The 19577-nt window shown below is 39.4% G+C and overlaps 1 protein-coding gene across 2 annotated transcripts in view; it reads left to right on the top strand.

Annotated features, from left to right (window-relative positions):
- LOC139161561 (unconventional myosin-Ia-like) overlaps positions 1-19577 on the top strand; it is an 85728-nt gene that overhangs the window by 866 nt on the left and 65285 nt on the right. The window contains exons 2-8 of one of the 2 annotated variants that reach the window (XM_070740849.1): positions 1372-1435; positions 3216-3314; positions 6510-6613; positions 8231-8378; positions 12223-12341; positions 16452-16538; positions 18768-18833. In XM_070740849.1, coding sequence (XP_070596950.1) covers positions 1381-1435; positions 3216-3314; positions 6510-6613; positions 8231-8378; positions 12223-12341; positions 16452-16538; positions 18768-18833 — 678 coding nt within the window. In that variant the 5' untranslated portion in view covers positions 1372-1380. Of the gene's footprint in view, positions 1-1371; positions 1436-3215; positions 3315-6509; positions 6614-8230; positions 8379-12222; positions 12342-16451; positions 16539-18767; positions 18834-19577 lie in introns of those variants that run through there. The other variant, XM_070740850.1, reaches the window with a different exon arrangement.

Below are 19577 nucleotides of genomic sequence, written 5' to 3'. Positions count from 1 at the left end.
GTTTGATTCTCAGTTACTGTCTTCAGACAAGTTCCAGAAGATTAAATATGTTGAACCATTGCAACAAACCCAACAGACTATTTTGTGACACTTTAAATACTAATCCATACAGAGCTTTAAACTAGGAAATTCTTCTTTCAATCACGACTACAGACTTTTAGCTATACAATTTGGGATGAACACCCTTTGAATGGTGTGGGAGTAGGAAAGGATTTTCAGAGAAAAAAAATGCAAACTACAGGAACCAGGAGCACATATAAACCTCCAAGTGGCTCAACAATCCTCTAAAATGATGCAAAAGACTGGCTGTCCGCAAGGAATATAAATCCTTCTATTCCACACAATCTAGTCGAAGCTGAAGAAGCTTCCTGGATGACAAGTGAAACATCTTCAAAAGAAAAAAAACAAAAATATCCAGTTGCTTTCTTGTAAAAGCACTTTTGCGACAACCATGACCTGGATGACTGACAATCTCTACAGACTTTCAGTCAAGATCAACCCCTGATGTGTTTATGGACAGAACCAGATAACAACACTGCTATTATCTTTTGCAGAACGTTACAGTCTAATATAGAGCCGTGGTTATCTTCCATGCCAGCCGACTTGGCTTGGCTTGCAACTTCAAACAAGATCATTCAAGTGCTGCCACCTGCTGAGGAACTTATTGTTCACATCACAATAAATACATTAGTTTTTCAAGTACTACAAGACTCCTTTGTTTTCAGAAAGTTATGTTTTAAATGCAGCCAGCCAGGAGTGGATTCTAACCAGTGAAGGGTTACCAAAATTTTTACTACCACACTGTGGGCGTGGCTTATACAGGACGCCCTGCATTTCTTTCAACTTATTTCAATGCAAATTGGGTGCTCTGAGGTGGAGCTCCATTTTTGCTACCCCACTGCGTCGTCCCCCTGTCTGGGTAGTAGCCCAGCCCTGGTTCTAACGTACCTCGCTGCAGGTTCGCTTCATCCCGTGCTATGTGGCTGCACAGTGCCAAAAAATAATTTTTTAAAAAATTAAAAAGCCGAAAACAAAATAGCAACCGCATGCACAGTGCTGGAAACTCTGCTTTTGTGGATGCTCAGGAAAAAAAAACAAAAAAAACCTTTTTTTAAAAAAGATGGTGGCACGGACAGACCAGCACCAATGAAACTGGGTTGGTGACCTCATCATGATGTCACCAGCGGGTCGCTAACCGGTCCAAACCAGTCCGAACCCACCCTGCATATGTGTACTCAATACCATGAACTAGCACAAGGCAAAAAATAAAAAATAAAAAATGGGGGCAGCAGGGAAGCAGTCTCATCCATTAGGGATTCAAGGCTTCTCATTCGGGTCCAAATCTTCCTCTATATTTCTTTTTCTCTCCAGGGAAAGTACATGGATATTGAGTTTGATTTCAAAGGCGATCCTCTTGGTGGTGTCATTAATAATTGTAAGTATAGTCTTCCGGATTTTTTTAATAGAAAGGGAATGTGAGCCAAAATTGGAGTCAGAATCAGACATGTTCTATTTACCATACAGGTAGCCTTTGACTTATGGCCATTCTTTATTGACCATTCAGAGTTACAATGCTGCTGAACTTACAACCAGTCCTTGCACTTATGATTATCACAGTCACATGGTCAGAATTGGAGGGCAGCTTGATAATCACCAAGCTCAACAAACATCAAGTATTTACAATGGTTGAAGACAGCGGGTGGGCTGCTACCAGTCTGGTTCTACAAACTGGTAGCAGCAGCAGGAGGAGGAGACTCCACCCACCCACCCCAGACTCTTCTGCACATATGCAGAAGTATTGGGTGCATGCGAGAGCGGGAACCAGTAGCAAAGGGATTTAGAACCCATCACTGGTTGAAGCAACCTCCCGGGGGACAAACAAAGTCAAGGGGGAAGCTGGATTTGCTTAACAACCATGTGATGCATGTAACAACTTGGGGAAAAAAAAGTCTGGCCTCGATTAACAACTCCATCTCTTAGCGAAAGAGTTTTCGGCCCCAACTGAGGTCATAAGTCAAGGACTTCCTATACCAGAGAAATTCTTCGTGAACAGAGAAGGAGGATATAAATTATGAATAATACACATATACTTAGGTAGTCTTTGACTTATGACTACAATCAAGCTCAACATTTCTGTGGTTAAGTGAGACAGTCAGTAGGCGAGTTTTGCTCCATTTTACAACCTCTTTTGTCCCAGTGGTTAACTTAATCATTGCAGTTGGTAAGTTATTAATATGGAGCCTGGGGAGGGTGAAAACACACACCTCTGCCATGGTGCAGGAGGCCAAGTAGGCCACATCCCTAAGGCCACATCCACCAGCAACTGGGCAACGAACGGGTTGCTAATTTTTTTTAATCCACCACTGCTTCCGATGCTTTGGAAAATAGATTGACCCCCTCATCTCCCTCCTCTGGGAGGAGGTTTTGAAGTATTTCTAGCAGGACTTCCGGATTCTGAAAGAATTTTGTTCCCTAGGCCTTCCATCTGGTAAACTCACAAGATTAGTTTCTATCACCATGTACATGTACATATACATTCGAAGTTAACAGGGCTGTTTCTGCATGTCACATTGTATAAGTGGATACATGCATAATTTTGTATTTATTTATTTATCTTGACATGTTTATGTAGTGCATATTAGGGGTGGGGACCTTTTGAAAGCTGTATGCAATGAAATTTCATTTTAATGTTTGCTGATTAGTGAAAATAAAATTGTCACTAAGTTCTAAGTCTTTGTTGCACCCCCTCAAATATTGGAACACTGCTATCATATCACAACTCTAAGCAGCATACAGGGATTAAAATAAAAAATACAACACAAAATGTATAATGTCCAGAGCTAAAGCAGTAAGTCTTAATTAACCACAAAAAGAAAGCATAATAACAACAGCAGAGTCTACTTAATCTCCAGGCCCATGTACCTGTATTGCAGTGATCATGTAGTAATAACAGCATGTATGAATCAAGCAAGAAAGGGTGGGTGGGGTAAACTAGATAATTAACTTGAGAGCAAGCAAGCTTAGAGAGCACCAAGGATCCCTCATTTCAAACCTGAGCTACAAATATTCTCCCTTTTTTGGACTTGAGAACATCATAGAGAACATGTTCTAGTCATCCACATCCACAGAGGTAACAACTTGGCCTTAAATTCTCCCAACCCCTCCTTATAAGTTTTCATACTTTTCCCCCATTCTTGTTCTGCATTTACTTGCAGACCTGCTGGAGAAATCCCGAGTGGTGCATCATGTGAAGGGCGAGAGAAACTTCCACATCTTCTACCAACTTCTATCCGGAGGTTCAGACCAGTTGCTCAGTATGTCCTTCACACTTGACTTTTTTATTTTATTTATTTTATTTGTCAAGTACATATTGGTAATATACATAGATATGACATTGTTTATATACATAAAATGGGTGCTGCTAAGAGAGAACATTAGGACAGGGATGGTAGGCACACAGGTGCATTTATGCACGCCTCTTACTGACCTCTTAGGAATCAGGTGAGGTCAATAGTGGACAGTCTAAGGGTAAAGTTTTGGGGCTTAGGAGATGAAATCACAGAGTCAGGTAGTGAGTTCCAGGCATTAACCACTCTGAAGTCGTATTTTCGTATTTTCTACAGTAAATTTTGGAGCGGTTAACTTTGAGTTTGTATCTGTTGTGCTCAGTTATTGTTGTGGTTGAAGCTGAAAAAATCGTTGATAGGAAGGACGTTATAGCAGATAATTTTATGAGCTATGTTTAGGTCATGCTGAAGGCGATGTAGTTCTAAGCTTTCTAAACCCAGGATTTCAAGTCTGGTTGCGTAAAGTATACTGCTGCGGGTAGAGGAGTGGAGAGCTCTTCTCATAAAGTATCTCTGGATACTTTCTAATGTATTTATGTCTGATATGCGGTGTAGGTTCCAGACAGATGAGCTGTATTCAAGGATTGGTCTGGCAAATGTTTTGTATGCTCTGGTTAATAGTGTGATAGAAGAAGCTACATAAAATTAGGTTAACATCTCTTGAAGCCTTTTTGGTGATGTTGTTGCAGTGGGCCTTTGCACTTAGGTCATTAGATATGAATATTACAAAGTCTTTGACAGAGTGAGGGTCATATGCAAGGTCTTGTTTATTCAGCTTGTATTTGGTGTTCTGATTCTTTTTGTCAATGTGTAGGATAGAGCATTTGTTGGTTGACAGTTGGAGTTGCCAGATGTTTGACCATTCTGACACAAAGTCAAGATCTTTTGGAGAGTAGCAATGTTGTTGTTGAGGAATTTTACATCATCACTGAAGAGAACACAGTCACTGGTAATGTGATCACAAAGGTAATTTATATAGAGTATAAAGAGTGTTGGCCCTAGTATGCTGCCTTGGGGTACACTGCTGCTAACAGGAATGGGATTAGATAGGGCACTCCCTATTTTAACCACTTGTTGTCTGTTTGACAGGAACGCAGTTAACTAGTCATGTAGGGTCCAGAGATGCTGTAGGATTTTAGTTTCAGAAGTAGTTTATCATGAATTACTGAGTCGAAGGCTTTACTGAAGTCTATGTAAATTGCATCTATTGTTTTGCTCTGGTCAAGTTTTGAGGTCTATATGTTTTTGCAGTGTAGTGGTTGTAAATTGCAGGATATTTTTTTTTCCTAAAACCAAATTGCTTGTTTGAAAATAGGTTGTTAGTTTCTAGCTGGAGGGTAATGGATAGGTTTATGATTGGTTCCATGACTTTGCATGTGACGCAGCATAGTGAGATTGGTCTGTAGTTTTCTACTAGACTGGGATCTCTCTTTTTGAACCTGTGGATGACTGTGGCTAGTGACTATAGATTTGTAGGATTTTTCAAAGATTATATTTAGTGGTTCAGCTATGGCTGTGGAGAGCTTTTTTAGGAAATATGCACTTAGTCCATCAGGTTCGATTGACAGAGAAGGCCAGACAAAGACTTAGGTGGGATTAGTCCCCATACTCCCTCCACTCCACACTCAAAAAAGAGAGAAAGGGACATTAGATGGGGTGGTTGAAATAAAGGGAATGCAGGAACAATTCATTTCCTGGAATTTGGAAGGCTTGTTTCAGGAAATGTTGAATCTTCTCAATTCATTTGAGATGTGGCTAGCCAAAGTTGCTAAACCAAATGTTCTAAACTTTTTCTTCACCATGGACCCTCTTTAAATGGCCATGGATTATGACCACGGACACACAAGCCTTAACAAGATTTTAATTTCTTCAAGTCTTCGCGGAACCCGTGATAACATTGCGGTCCCCCTAGAGGTCTGCAGATTACAGGTTGAGAACCACTGTGACACCTGGGTCTATGACAACTTACCACAACCAACTGGCCATGGCTAACTCACCACAGCCAGCTTGCCATGGCCAACTCACTGCAGGACAACTTGCCATAGCCATTTTGCACAGGAAAACTCACTGTGGGATAAGAATTACACTAATATCAAATAATTGATGGAATAGAATCATTAAAGAAAGGTTGCAAAATGAGAGACAGAATAATATGTGAACAGCAAAAATTTAAATAATTTTTATTTACTTTAAGCAATCAAATAGAATTGGTAAATTGTCCCATATCAACTTTTCCCATGGCAAGTTGGTCATGGCAAACTGTCCCACAGTGAGTTGGCAGTGATGAGTTGGCAGTTGCAATTTGGCCATGGTGAGTTGGCCGCAGCAAGTTGGTGGTGGCAAGTTGTCCCATTGTCGTGCTAAACCATTTTCCCCCAGCAGCTGGGAGGATACAGATTAGCAGAAACCAGAGCAGCATTTCCATCCAGGTACATTGTACAAAAATGTCCATCATATTTCCCCACCACCATGCTAACTGGCCATGGTAGTTATAGTCTAATGTAGCTAGAAGATTTAATTTAATTTAATTTATTATATTTGTATGCCGCCCCTCTCCGGAGACTTGGAGTGGCTCACAACAGATATCAGATCATGGTCAATGCAGTTATGCAAGTCACTCCTTTCCGCCAAAAATACCAAGTCATATTAAAGGCAAGATATGGAATGTCTAGCTTGAAACTGATTGGCACATGAGAACTGAAAAGGTATTCGAGGTAGTCCTCTGCTTACAGCCAACATTTGTTAAGTGAGTTTTGCCCCATTTCATGATCTTTCTAGACACATTTGTTAAGTGAATCACTGCAATTGTTATGTTTGCAGCATGGTTGTTCAATGAATCTGGCTTTTCCATTGACTTTACTTATCAGAAGGTCACAATAAGTCATCACAAGACCCCACGATGCTGCAACCCTCATAAATACAAGTCCAAGGCCAAGTGTCTGGATTTTGATCACGTGACCACAGGGATGCTGTAACGGTCATAAATGTGAAAAATAGTCATAGGTCACTTCTTTTAGTGTCTTTTTAAAAAGTGACTTTGGACAATCCCTAAATGAACTGCTGTAAGTTGAGGACTATCTGTATAGCATCTGAAAAAAAACACCCTTGACTGGAGCGGGTTCTACTCAGGACTCCATTCCCACGATTCCTTCTCTTCAACAGAACAGCTGAAACTTGAAAGAAAATTCAGCCTTTATAACTATCTCAACAAGGAGGCTGCAAGCCTGCAGGGCATTGATGATGCAGCCAACTTCAAAGCTGTTCAGGTATGTGTCACATTATACTCTTTGTGCAAGAGACAATATAACCAACTCCCTCCAGAGATTTATACTGCCCCCACCCCGCTGGCCTTTTGAAAGATTTTAAAAACACGCCTTTGCTGGCAGGTTTGGGACCGTTAAGTGTTACACTCTGCTCTGGCTTATTGTATGTTAGTGGTGTTGAATCAGGGGTGGGCAGCAGGCAGGATGGGGTGGAACACAGTTCCACCGGCGGAAATGAAGCTGTGTGCGCAGCACCAGCTGATTGGCGGCAGTCCCTTCCTGGATTACCGTTCTCGGCTCGGCTCTCCTTTTTTCCCCTGGTGCTGCTGTGTCTGCGCTCCTTGCTTTTTTCCTCTTTCCTCCTTCCTAGCCTCGGATGAGGTTCCCACTCTACTGCCCAGTTCCTCTCCAGCCTCCCGCGGCCACCTCCCACTGAGGTGCAAGCAGAAGGCGTGGATGGAAGTGGTGCTGGCAGCATTTATGCTTCTGGCAGCACCCGTTCACCTAGCTACCACACCTGAAGTGGGGGGGGGCAACCCAGGAAGGAGAGTGTGGGAAACGCAAAGCAAATTGTTGCTCCAGGGAGTGACACTGGTAAGGTTGTAAGTCGAGGACTTAAGAGTTCACTTGAAGAATGATATTCGTTCAAGCCACTCCCACCTGGTCACATGGTTGGCAAGCCACTCCTACCCAATCACATGACCATTAAGCCACACCCAGAAAATAAGCCGCACCCACAGTGTGGCAGTAAAAATTTTGGCTGCCCGTTACTGTGTTGAATGTATTACGGATGAATGGTTCTTAATATTTGGGATTTTTAAAAGATTTTGTATTTTTTTTATCTTGTACACCGCCTGAAAATAAATAAAATAAATAAACAAAATAAATGTGAATGAATGAATTATATTGATTAAGAGCAAAAAACAAAACAAAACCCACCCTCCTATGCATAGTAGCAGCTAGTAATTATCCAAAGTTGGACTTCTGCATTACCAAAACCACACTAAACCCACCCACCACCATACAAAAGAGGGAGGCACCAGCCAGTTGGTGAAATCAGTGATCTATGGAACTGCAAAACAACTTGAAAGAAAGAAAACAAAGAGAGAAATACCCCCCCCCCCCAAAAAAAACCCCAAAACAAAACTTTAATGGGAAACTGACCATGCCCCGTAGTTAGAAAATGCAGGGGGGAAACAGAGAAATTGGATGGAAGGAGAATTCATTATTCATTATGTATGCACTATTCATGCATTATTCACTATTCATTATGCACACTATGTATGTGCACCAAAGACAAATTCCTTGTGTGTCCAATCACACTTGGCCAATAAAATTCCATTCTGAACCAGAGCTTCTTAAATAGAAGCCATTCTGCCCTGCTGTTACAGGTCCTGCTTTTAAAATTATTTTTCTACAAAAGGTCTCGAGACCTTTTGAATTCTATGTAGCTGAACAATCTAAATGTGTTCTTTTCACTGGGTATTCCTTGAAAATACCACTTGACTTTCCTTTCCATCTCAGTGCCATTGGGCACATACGGCTTTCCTTGGGTGCAGAGAGAGGTGGGCCATGCTCTTTCTGAGGCTCATGCTCTTCCCTGGAACTTCTTTCATGCAGGATGCCATGCGAGCCATTGGGTTCACACCCTCAGAGATGACAGAGCTGCTGGAGGTGACAGCTGTCATCCTCAAACTCGGCAATTTGCAATTTGAAGAGCAATTTCAAGCTGGTGGGACGCAAGCTTGTGTTATCCAGAATGACAAAGGTAAATAGAAGAGAAGGATCATTTCCAGGGTTACACAGGAACCTGAAAACAGTTCTTTTGTGATTTTTCACCTTCCCTGTTGTGTTGCCTTAACAATCTCATCCCTGGCACACTACACAGGGAAGCCAGGTTGTCATCCCCTTGAAAATAGCTTTGCTTTAGAAGTCGCACATAACATCACCTGCCTTGTGGAAAACAGCTCACTGGTTCGCATTGCAGCCCCTCCCAGAAATGATCCTCTATGCATGTGCAAAAGCTTTGCATATGAGCAGAGGATTGGGGGGGGGGGGTTTGGTAATCTATGGTGACTGGAGGACTGGTTTGCGAGCATGGACTGCCTGTCATCACTGCCGATTCGGTGAGCAGTGCTGAATTTCCATTACCAGTTCTAAAGAACTGGGAGGAATCCACCACTGATGTAAGGCTGTTAGGGAAGCCATATGGATTTCTCAGACTAATTGTTCCAGAGGAACATCTACTACTCAAAGAGAAAGAGCTACATCTGATGTCCTTTCTTTAATATCGGACTAAATAATATGTAATGCTCCACTTTTGAGTTTCTCCAGCCTTGCCTCCAGCAGTCAGTAAAGTAGAGAGGAAGTCAGAGAAACCTGCAACAGTTTGTTGTTGTTATATCAGACAATGTCTGTAGATGACTAGGCTGAGCCCGAGGGTGGGGTCAAATGCATCAGGCCTGATGGCTCGACTGTTAATTCTCTGCCTTACAAGGCAGAGCTGCCAGATCGAATCCCAGTAAGGAAGGGTGTGACTAGCTGATGAGGCCAGAACAAGGCTGAAATGGTACCATCCTAGTCTCCCTTAATTTTAAAATTTCAGCTAAAAACATTTGAGATTTTATATATATATATTAGATAGATAGATAGATAGATAGATAGATAGATAGATAGATAGATAGATAGATAGATAGACAAAATTGAACGGGTCCAAAGACGGGCTACAAGAATGGTGGAAGGTCTTAAGCATAAAACGTATCAGGAAAGACTTAATGAACTCAATCTGTATAGTCTGGAGGACAGAAGGAAAAGGGGGGACATGATCGAAACATTTAAATATATTAAAGGGTTAAATAAGGTCCAGGAGGGAAGTGTTTTTAATAGGAAAGTGAACACAAGAACAAGGGGACACAATCTGAAGCTAGTTGGGGGAAAGATCAAAAGCAACATGAGAAAATATTATTTTACTGAAAGAGTAGTAGATCATTGGAACAAACTTCCAGCAGACGTGGTAGATAAATCCACAGTAACTGAATTTAAACATGCCTGGGATAAACATATATCCATCCTAAGATAAAATACAGGAAATAGTATAAGGGCAGACTAGATGGACCAGGAGGTCTTTTTCTGCCGTCAGTGGTGGTGGGAGTGTGCATTTAAATAACAGTTGGTATGGGTTTTCTTTTGGTAGATGGTGTGTCCTAGGGTGCCATTGGGTTTTTTATAGATAATAATTTAAATAATTTGCATTATTTAAATGCACACTACCACCACCACCCAGCACAGATCACCTCAGTAGCCAAAACTCTCATCACCAGAACCAAACGCCTAGCTGACCATGAGCACTTAAAAACTGAATTGAACAAACTCATAGATGTATTAATTTCTAATGGATTTGAAAGGAAAACTATTACAAACCTAATCAAAAAAGAGACACCCCCAAAAAATCAAGACCAAGAACAGGATAATGGTACCACCCTCCTCCCTTACATCAAGGGCACCACAGACAAAATTAGTAAAATTCTACACAAACATAATATCAAAACTTCATTTGTCACTAACCAAAAAATATCAAACATCCTACTAGAACACCAAGGAATCTATGAAATCCCTTGCAAAACATGTGCAGCCACATACATTGGACAAACCAATCGAAGAGTGAGCGCACGCATTGCAGAACATAAGAATGCAGTTAAAAAAGAAGAAAAGACTTCCTCCCTTGTCCATCACATTAAAAAAACAGGGCATGAAATTGACTTTGAAAAAACTAAATTACTTTCCAAAACAGAAAATTTATACAGAAGAATTACTATGGAAGCAATAGAGATAGAAAAACACCCCCTCTGCATGAATAAAAGAGATGACACGTCCTGCCTACCAGAGATTTGGAAAGCAGCCTTAAACAAAAAAAACATATCATAATCATCACCATGTCAATCCTTCAAGCAATTGTGATTCCACCAACCAATCAAATCACTAAAACATAGTCACCCAATCTATTTGCTACATTCAAACCAAATCTCCACCCCCAAAACTATATATAAGGAACAAATGACAGTTGCAAACATTCCATATTTACAACAGCACGGAGCTTAAAACTTCAGCCTGATGATGGTGAATGTGATTTCACCGAAACGTCACATAGACACTCAAAACATTACACGGGGCAAAACTCGAACTCAGAACAATCTACATACATATACCCGTGAAAATCTACGAAAACAAATATAGGAAACCCTAGTGAAGGAGGAGTCCTCCTCGGTAATTTACCGTATAAACTGCAATAATTGTGCACACCACTATGTGGGGGAAACGGCAAAAAGATTGAGAACTCGTATACACGAACACAAATTGGCGGTCCGACGTCATGAACAGCGTTCCCAGATTTGGATACACATGGAGGAGCAGGATCATGGCTTCGATTTCCAGGGAACTGAGATTCTGGCGCGAGATGAAACCAAGGGAGGTCGCCTCCTAAAAGAAGCCTGGTTCTCTAATGAAAATTCTTTAAATAGACATATTGATATGCCATCGGCATACCAGGCTTTAAGGCACCAGCAACGACTTAAAGGGGATAGGTCATTAGGATTGGATAAAGCCCCTAATAGAATTCCCCAGACCAGGCAAAGAAACCAGCTAAATGAGGGTAGAGCAACCCCCAACGGGAAGCAAGGGAACATACTGGAGCAACATGGTGGTAGAGGGGGAGGGGCACAATGCAGTTCCAACACAGGGGACAAGGGGGGATTAGAACAGTGCAGACCTAAGACGAGGGCATGGGCAAAAAAATTGCAAGAGCAGACATGTACCACTATAGAAAGTAACAACGATAATGGGGGGGGGGGAAAGTAATGCCGAACACCTTCGAACCACTGCCTCATAACTCCACCTCCTCCCTTGGGGAGGGAAAGAGGCAACAGACACGAGTAAAAGCGGTAGATCCCCCTTTAGCCAGCATGAGCAAGCCCATAATTAGGCTTGCCGCAGAGGGGAGGGAAGGGTGTGGCCCTATGACGCGGGCAATGAGCAGACTGAATAATGCTTTATAAAGGTGATTGTCTCCCATGGCATTTTAATACTCTGACGAAGTTAGCAGCACGCTAACGAAAGCTAAGTGGTTTTATTAAAGTTTCTATGTTCCGGTGATTGAGATGGCTGCTGCCTCATCATTCACACACATACCTGGAACTCGCATTTTTAGGACTATTCTTGATATATATAGATTGTTCTGAGTTCGGGTTTTGCCCTGTGTAATGTTTTGCATGTCTATGCGACGTTTCGGCGAAATCACATTCACCATCATCAGGCTGAAGTTCCAATCTTTGTGTTGTTTACAACAACACAAAGATTGGAACTTCAGCCTGATGATGATGAATGTGATTTCGCCGAAACGTCGCATAGACATGCAAAACATTACACAGGGCAAAGCCCGAACTCAGAACAATCTACATACATATACCCGTGAAAATTTACGAAAACATATATATATATATATATATATATATATATATATATATACCCACTAAAACTCTCATTGTGTATTGAACAAAATAAATAAATAAAAAATAAAAATAAAAAAGTACTGTTTCCTCCATATTATACGTCTACAGTGGTACAAGAGATCTGTCAGCTGATCCAACTGGATGAAATGGTACTGGAACAAGCTTTGTCTTCTCGCACAGTGGAAACCCATCAAGAAAAGGTGGTGACATCCCTGAATGTCTCACAAGTAAGTGCCGAGCAGATTTGTGTACATGAGCTCGCTGAAATATGGCTGGTTCAACAAGCAGAAGTGTTAGTTGGGATAATTCTGTTTGTTGTGATCATTCTGCTCCATGCTGAGAAGTGTGCAGGGTACTCAGCATAACACATACTACAAGCACAGGTTCATAGGTTCAAATATAAAAACAAGGTGCCAGGCATTCCATCAGACTTGAAATTTTGGGTTAGATAACTTAGAGCTAAATGTAGTTCATAAAATCATCTGCCACAATGTCCTACCTGTCAATGAATACTTCAGTTTTAATCGCAACAACACACATGCACACAAGAGATTCAAACTCAATGTAAACCGCTCCAAATTCAACTGCAGAAAATACAACTTCAGCAATAGAGTGATCAACGCCAGGAATGCACTACCTGACTCCGTGGTTTCTTCCCCAAACCCCCAAAATTTTAACTTTAGACTGTCTACCGTCGACCTCTCCCCATTCCTAAGAGGTCTGTAAGGGGCGTGCATAAGCGCATCATTGTGCCTATCGTCCCTGTCCTACTATCCTATTTTCCAAATTTACCTATACCTACTTTGCTTTTGTTTATGTTTATACCATATCTGTTATCTTGTACAGTGTTCCCTCGATTTCCACGGGGATGCGTTCTGAGACCGCCCACGAAAGTCGAATTTCCACGAAGTAGAGATGCGGAAGTAAATACACCATTTTTGGCTATGGACAGTATCACAAGCCTTCCCTTAACACTTTAAACCTCTTAATTACCATTTCCCATTCCCTTAGCAACCATTTACCCACCATTATTGCTAGTGCTCACCATTGAATAAGATACTTAGTGATCCTGATATTTATAAACATAATTATTTATTAACAATAATTATTTTTTTGTTATTTATTTGCAAAAATTATTAGTTTGGCAATGACATATGACATCATTGGGTGGGAAAAATCGTGGTATAGGAAAAAACCCGCGAAGTATTTTTTTTATTAATATTTTTTGAAAAACCGTGGTATAGGTTATTCGCGAATTTCGAACCCGCGAAAATCGAGGGAACACTGTACATGTTTTGACAAATAAATTAAATAAATAAAATTTACTCAGATGTTTGCAGGTAACACTATATCTGGATTTAGTTTTCTTCTCCAGAAGAACCATCAGGCTAACATAAAACGATTGATAATTTATTCCAGGGAGTCTTTGAAAAGAGAGAGCCTGGGTAGTTTTCATTACTATGTTGCTCTTGAAATATGCTTTATCTTATTTTAATATTTAGTATGGTGAGTGTTTTGTTAGCTGACTTTAGGAAAAATGCAGCCTGACTGATGTGAATTTGATTTAGCAGGACAGGAACTGTTGAATTAATTAGATGTTGGACAAGCTAATTTGAATAGTATGAAAGAAGAAAGCAGAGCAGAAACACAACTGTCCTGAAATAGCAGTTCGGGAAGAATATGATTTTTGGGGGGGGGGGGGGAACACAAATCTTGCTGTTCTGTTCGGGTCGTATGTGACCCGAAGCCAAGTTTGAGTCCCTGTAAAAAATTTTCCCTGCATATCTGAAACTTGAAATTTCATGTAGGTTCATCATTTCAGGGGTTCTCTCTATGAGAATTTTTTTTGGGGGATGGGGGGCTTAGTTTTTGCTGGGCAAAAAAAGTTACAAATCTTATGTTCCTGGGTCACCCTGACCCGGACCGAAAACTCTTCATTTGCAGTGCTTATGTTTGGTCTTTTTGAAAGCTTTTTTCACTTGGAAAGTAGTCTGAACATTTCTGCACACAATGATATGAAAATTGAAATGAAAAAAGTAAATCTTATTGGTTTATTTTGCGGATATAATGCACGCCCCCCCCGTTTTTGTGAAATTTTTTTCAATTTATGGATAGTTTTGCTTGCAAAATGCATTCTATTTTACTAAAGTTGGTGTGGGATTGGTAGCTTGAACATTTCTGAATATAAGAAAAATATAAAGGAACTGAAAAAAATGATTCTTATTGGTTTTTTAACATCAGAAATAAGCCCCCCCCCTTGGCTGCTTGCAACCATTTTCACTTTTTATTTTTTTATGCTCCAAATCCGAAATATTCTTTAAAATCTTAGGCATTCATTTACTCAATTTAACAATGCTGATCATCAAAAAATATTTTTGGGGTGGTGGCTAATTGTTTTCTGGGCAAAAAAAAATCATAACTTTGAATCTGTTTCTGTTCGTATGTGACCGGACCAAAAATATTTTTTTTAGGTACTTGAATTTGATCTTTTTGAAAACTTTTTCAACTGGAAAACTAGTTTGAACATTTATGAACATAATGATATGAAAATTGAACTGGAAAAATTGAGACTTATATTTTTATTTTGATCAAAAAGCCCCTCCCCCCATCCTTTTTTAATTTCGTGTCAATTTCTATTTTTTAAGGCTACAAATCCCTAAGGAATTTTCCCCCAAAAGGTTTGATATACTAAATTGAACATTTCTGAATATAAGAAAAATATAAATGAACTGAAAAAAATGGTTCTTATTGGTTTATTTTTGCCACAAAAGGGCCACCCCCCCTCGGCCTTGCTGTGTGCCATTATTGTCACTGTTTATACATATTTGTCTAGAAATATTTGGAATATCCTTTTGAAAATCAACCACATTGTAGCCAGAGAACTAATTTTATGAAACAAATCCATTTTACTAAAAAAAAGTATGTAAGTTTGAAATTAACAGCATAATGTTTATATAAATTGAAATAATTGAGGCATACTTTATGTGCAAAATAAACCAATATGCATCAATTTTTCCAGTTCAATTTTCATATCATTATGTTCAGAAATGTTCAACCTACCAATCCCACACCAACTTTAGTAAAATAGAATGTATTTTGCTAGCAAAACTATCCATAAAGTGAAGACTATTTAAAAAAAACGGGGGGGGGCGTGCATTTCATCAACAAAATAAACCAATATGCATCAATTTTTCCAGTTCAATTTTCATATCATTATGTTCAGAAATGTTCAAGCTACCAATCCCATACCAACTTTAGTAAAATAGAATGCATTTTGCAAGCAAAACTATCCATAAATTGAAAAAAATTTCACAAAAACAGGGGGGCGGCGTGCATTATATCCGCAAAATAAACCAATAAGATTTACTTTTTTCATTTCAATTTTCATATCATTGTGTGCAGAAATGTTCAGACTACTTTCCAAGTGAAAAAAGCTTTCAAAAAGACCAAACATAAGCACTGCAAATGAAGAGTTTTCGATCCGGGTCAGGGTGACCCGGGAACATAAGATTTGTTACTTTACAGAACAGCAGGGTTAAAGTTGAGCTCAACACCTAGAGATTACATGTCTACATAGCTTTCTAGTCAAACATACTGAAGGGCTTTGCCATAGTTGTCTTCCAGGTTTTTTTTGTTTCTTGTTCTTAATTTCCAGTCTAGCCTACAGCCAACTCCTTCACTCTGAAACAGCTGACCAACTCTAGTCAGCATGGTCTCATCTTGTTTAGAACCTGGAAGGCAGTGAAAACTGTGGTCTCTCTTAGGGCCTTTGGTGAGAAGAACCCCAATTAGATGGACAATGGCCTGAGGGGATTTTGAGATATTGTTTTTAGTTGAATGTTTGTTACAGCTTTATAACTGTAAACAGGCTTCAATTAAGTGAGACAACAGCATGTAAACAGATGAACAGTAGAAGCAAACAAAGAAAAAATAGGAAACCAATCAATTTACCGTATCTGTCTCTACTCCCCAAATGCCACTTGTTTGTATCCATTCTCTCTCTCTCTCTCTCTCTCTCTCTCTCTCTCTCTCTCTCTCTCTGTGTATGTGTGTGTGTGTGTGTTCTTTGTTGCACCATCTCGCTTTGAACAACAATGAGAATATTAGTTCTGTGTGTTAAAGTGGATATCAAGATTCTACAATTTTCATGGGTATGCAGAGAGTAACTGATAGAACTAAAAAGGCTTTAAATGTTGTTCAAACCTGTAGATATGTCCAATGAATGTTCAAATCTGGAATGATTCTAATCCAAGTTCTAGGACTAATTTCCCCCACACACTCAATTTTTAGTCTTTCTTAGCTTCTGAATGACTAACCACCACTGTCTTTGCTCCCAGGGCTACTACGTGCGGGATGCCCTAGCAAAGAATATTTATAACCGTCTCTTTAATTGGCTTATTAACAGAATCAACGAGAGCATCAAAGTGAGTATGCCTCATCCTATGTATGCTTCCTAAAATATATTTAGATTCCATTCGTAATAATTGAATGAGATCTTTTGAGAGAGCTTTCGCCAACCTTGTATAGAGCTAACACTCGGAATTAGTAACTAATATGTATGGCCATGGCCTTTTAAGTCAAATTGTAATCTAGGACATCTGGAGGCACTGTGTTGGACAAATGTGAATAGAGCATTGTATTAGTTTTCACTCTTTGTTGAAAAAGCATGAAGTGTATAGAAATTAAAGCTTTATCCATGGAAAAGAACACAAAGATGTCCCAGTTAGAGAACGATAGCTTTTTAAAAGGTATGCAACAGCCATTATGAAAACAGCAGCTTGGTCTGGAAAGATGAGAGAGGTGAGAAAGAAACTAAAAATTGTCATTACTTTTTGGTATAAGAGGGAAACTTTCAATATTTGGTTTCAAGAATAGATTTCTAGAATAGACGTTGTAAAAGAGCCATATCAGATTTGATGCAAAAAAATCAGGAGTGTGCAGAACCCTTGAGTTGTCAAGGACATGCACAGAGGAAAATGTGGGATTCCAGCAGATATCTAGGAGCTACGAGTAATTATTCAGTCATACAAAACAGATACATTAAAGTTCAAATTAGAGTTTACTTTTAGAAATAGCACAATCAAGTTAAACAGTCCAGTCATACGCATTCAAATCAGTCAATATCTATCAATACAATAATAATATTACAATCCTGTCTTTGTCTTGTATAACAGACCTACATTACAGCTTACAAATACATCAAACTAACACAGAGCTTACTACATTAGTCACAGTGAATCAGCAGAAAGAACAGAGAGAGCAAAGAGAGAGAATCATGCTTTCTGGTTCCCTCTTATGGCAATTTGCAGCACTACCTCTTTAAAGCTATGGTACTTCAATACATACAAACATTAATTGTTAGTTTGTTTATAATATGGCAAACCCAACTGTTTTATACATAGTACTAACAAAATCTAACAATCTTTTCCGATTAGCACGTTTTCGTAAAAACCACAAGCTTTTGTGAATTGCAGCTCAGATGCACAGGGCAGCATTTGATGAAGTGAACTGAAGCTCACAAAACCTTACAGATTTTAATTCCATTTACTAGTTAGAAAAGGTGTTCTTTGATTTCTTCTTGTGAGGTCTGCTGACCTAGGCAGCCTTATTTCAATAGATGGAGAAGTTACAATAAAAATTCCCATTAAGGATTTGGAAGTTCCTAACAAATAAAAAAAGACTTTTTGCTGTTGTCACTGAGGATCTTTGGGCAAGATGTTGTCTTTCAATCTCATTTTCTTCTTAAGCTTGTAGAGAGGATAAAAGTTGGAAAGCAACACTTTAATTGTTCCTGCTTTTCATAGGGGCTTCTAATTTCAGGCCCTGGTCTTATTTTTACTTGTTTTAATTGTGTGAATTGCACGTATTATACCATCTTTCAATATTCAAATCCCTTTCACAATTGGCTAAAAGTTGCATTTTAGTGCTGCATGGATACATTTAGTGTCTGAATCCCTGAAATGAATGCACCATGCAGTACACCGCCTGCTATGATCTGTTATTTCACATGTTGCCACTTTACACTGTCACTTCCTTTATTTGATTTATACAGTCACATTTATCTAATACTTGGCTCACAAAGTTGAAAACAAAAAACAAAAAGCATAACAAACCAACCATAACAAAAAAAACCCAGCAAAAAATAAATTGCAGCAATTAAAAATAAGGAACCATTAACCATAAAATATAATGCACATGAAGTGCAAAATGCGAAAGAGTACCAACCAACACCTTATGAACAATATAGCCATCTCACCAGCTCCATACAACCATGGTAGCCCAGGCCTGGGGATAGAAACCTGTCTTTGAGGTTCCCCAAAAGGCCGATATTGTTGGGGCCCAATTTAACCTCAATGGGGATGATGTTCCAGAGGTCGGTGCCATGGCTTCAAGCATCCTATGATCCTTGCACATTGCTCATGCTATTAGTGTATGATGGGAGCAACAGCACATCCAAACTGTAGGGACCCAAACCAGGCAAGTCTGCTTTATATGTTGCTTTGCAGCTACTTGGAATAAGATAGAACATAGCAATGATGCTAGAATTGGTATTCGTAATCTGGGTTCAGCATACAAGCAATGCCCCAGTGAAAAGAGAAAATTCAGAACATTGGGATTCTTTGGGATTAATCCTCATTTCCACTTCATCTTAGGTGAAAACAACTGAGCGGAAGAAAGTGATGGGTGTTCTGGATATATATGGTTTTGAGATTTTTCAGGTAAGTATTCTTGAACACATGGATGATCTTTTTTAAAGCTTTAAAAAACTAGCATTGCCGGCGGGCATGGGGGCCGTTAGTGATGAGATTGTCTCCAGCCGATACAAGATATGATTGGATTGGATGAATGTGTGTGAATCTACATGGGGTCTTTTAAAATGTTTAGTACATTTTCATGTTTTTATAGCTATTAGATTTCTTACATATTGTTATATTTAATGTTGTACGCAGCTATGAGTCACCTTGAGAAGGGTGGCATAGAAATCTAATAAATAAATTCCTGAACATGAACAGAGGACTGAGTCAGTTTTCAAAGCTATGTACTGTAAGGCTTTGAAAGGATGTGGCTGCTTTAAGAGAGATGCATGCTTTCTTAATTTGTGCACCAAATTACAGCTCATTTAGTGTGACCTTAAAAAAACAAAAAACCACCAGAAATTTGACAAAATGAAATTGACAACCTGCAAAAATAGTAAGAACTGAACATAACAGATTCACAAGGAAGAGAAACCAACACAGACAGATTCATTCATCTGAAATCAAGAGAGGAAACTGTTCTCTATCCATTTTGGAACTACCAAAGATAAAGGATTTCCAGCTGATTGTCCCTAATTCTGCAGGCTATGACCAAATGTTCTTTCTAAAGTGTTATTAATTCCAAACTTGGTTATGTAGTGAGAAATGACTCATTGAGCCTGCAAAATGCTAATAACTTTGTTTAACACCTGATGTGTCACTCAGGCC

The sequence above is a fragment of the Erythrolamprus reginae genome, chromosome 2 (genome assembly GCF_031021105.1).
Source record: "Erythrolamprus reginae isolate rEryReg1 chromosome 2, rEryReg1.hap1, whole genome shotgun sequence".
NCBI classification, from domain to species: Eukaryota; Metazoa; Chordata; class Lepidosauria; order Squamata; family Dipsadidae; genus Erythrolamprus; species Erythrolamprus reginae.
The sequence above is the reverse complement of the archived record's forward strand: the minus strand, read 5'-3'. Positions and strand labels throughout refer to the sequence as shown.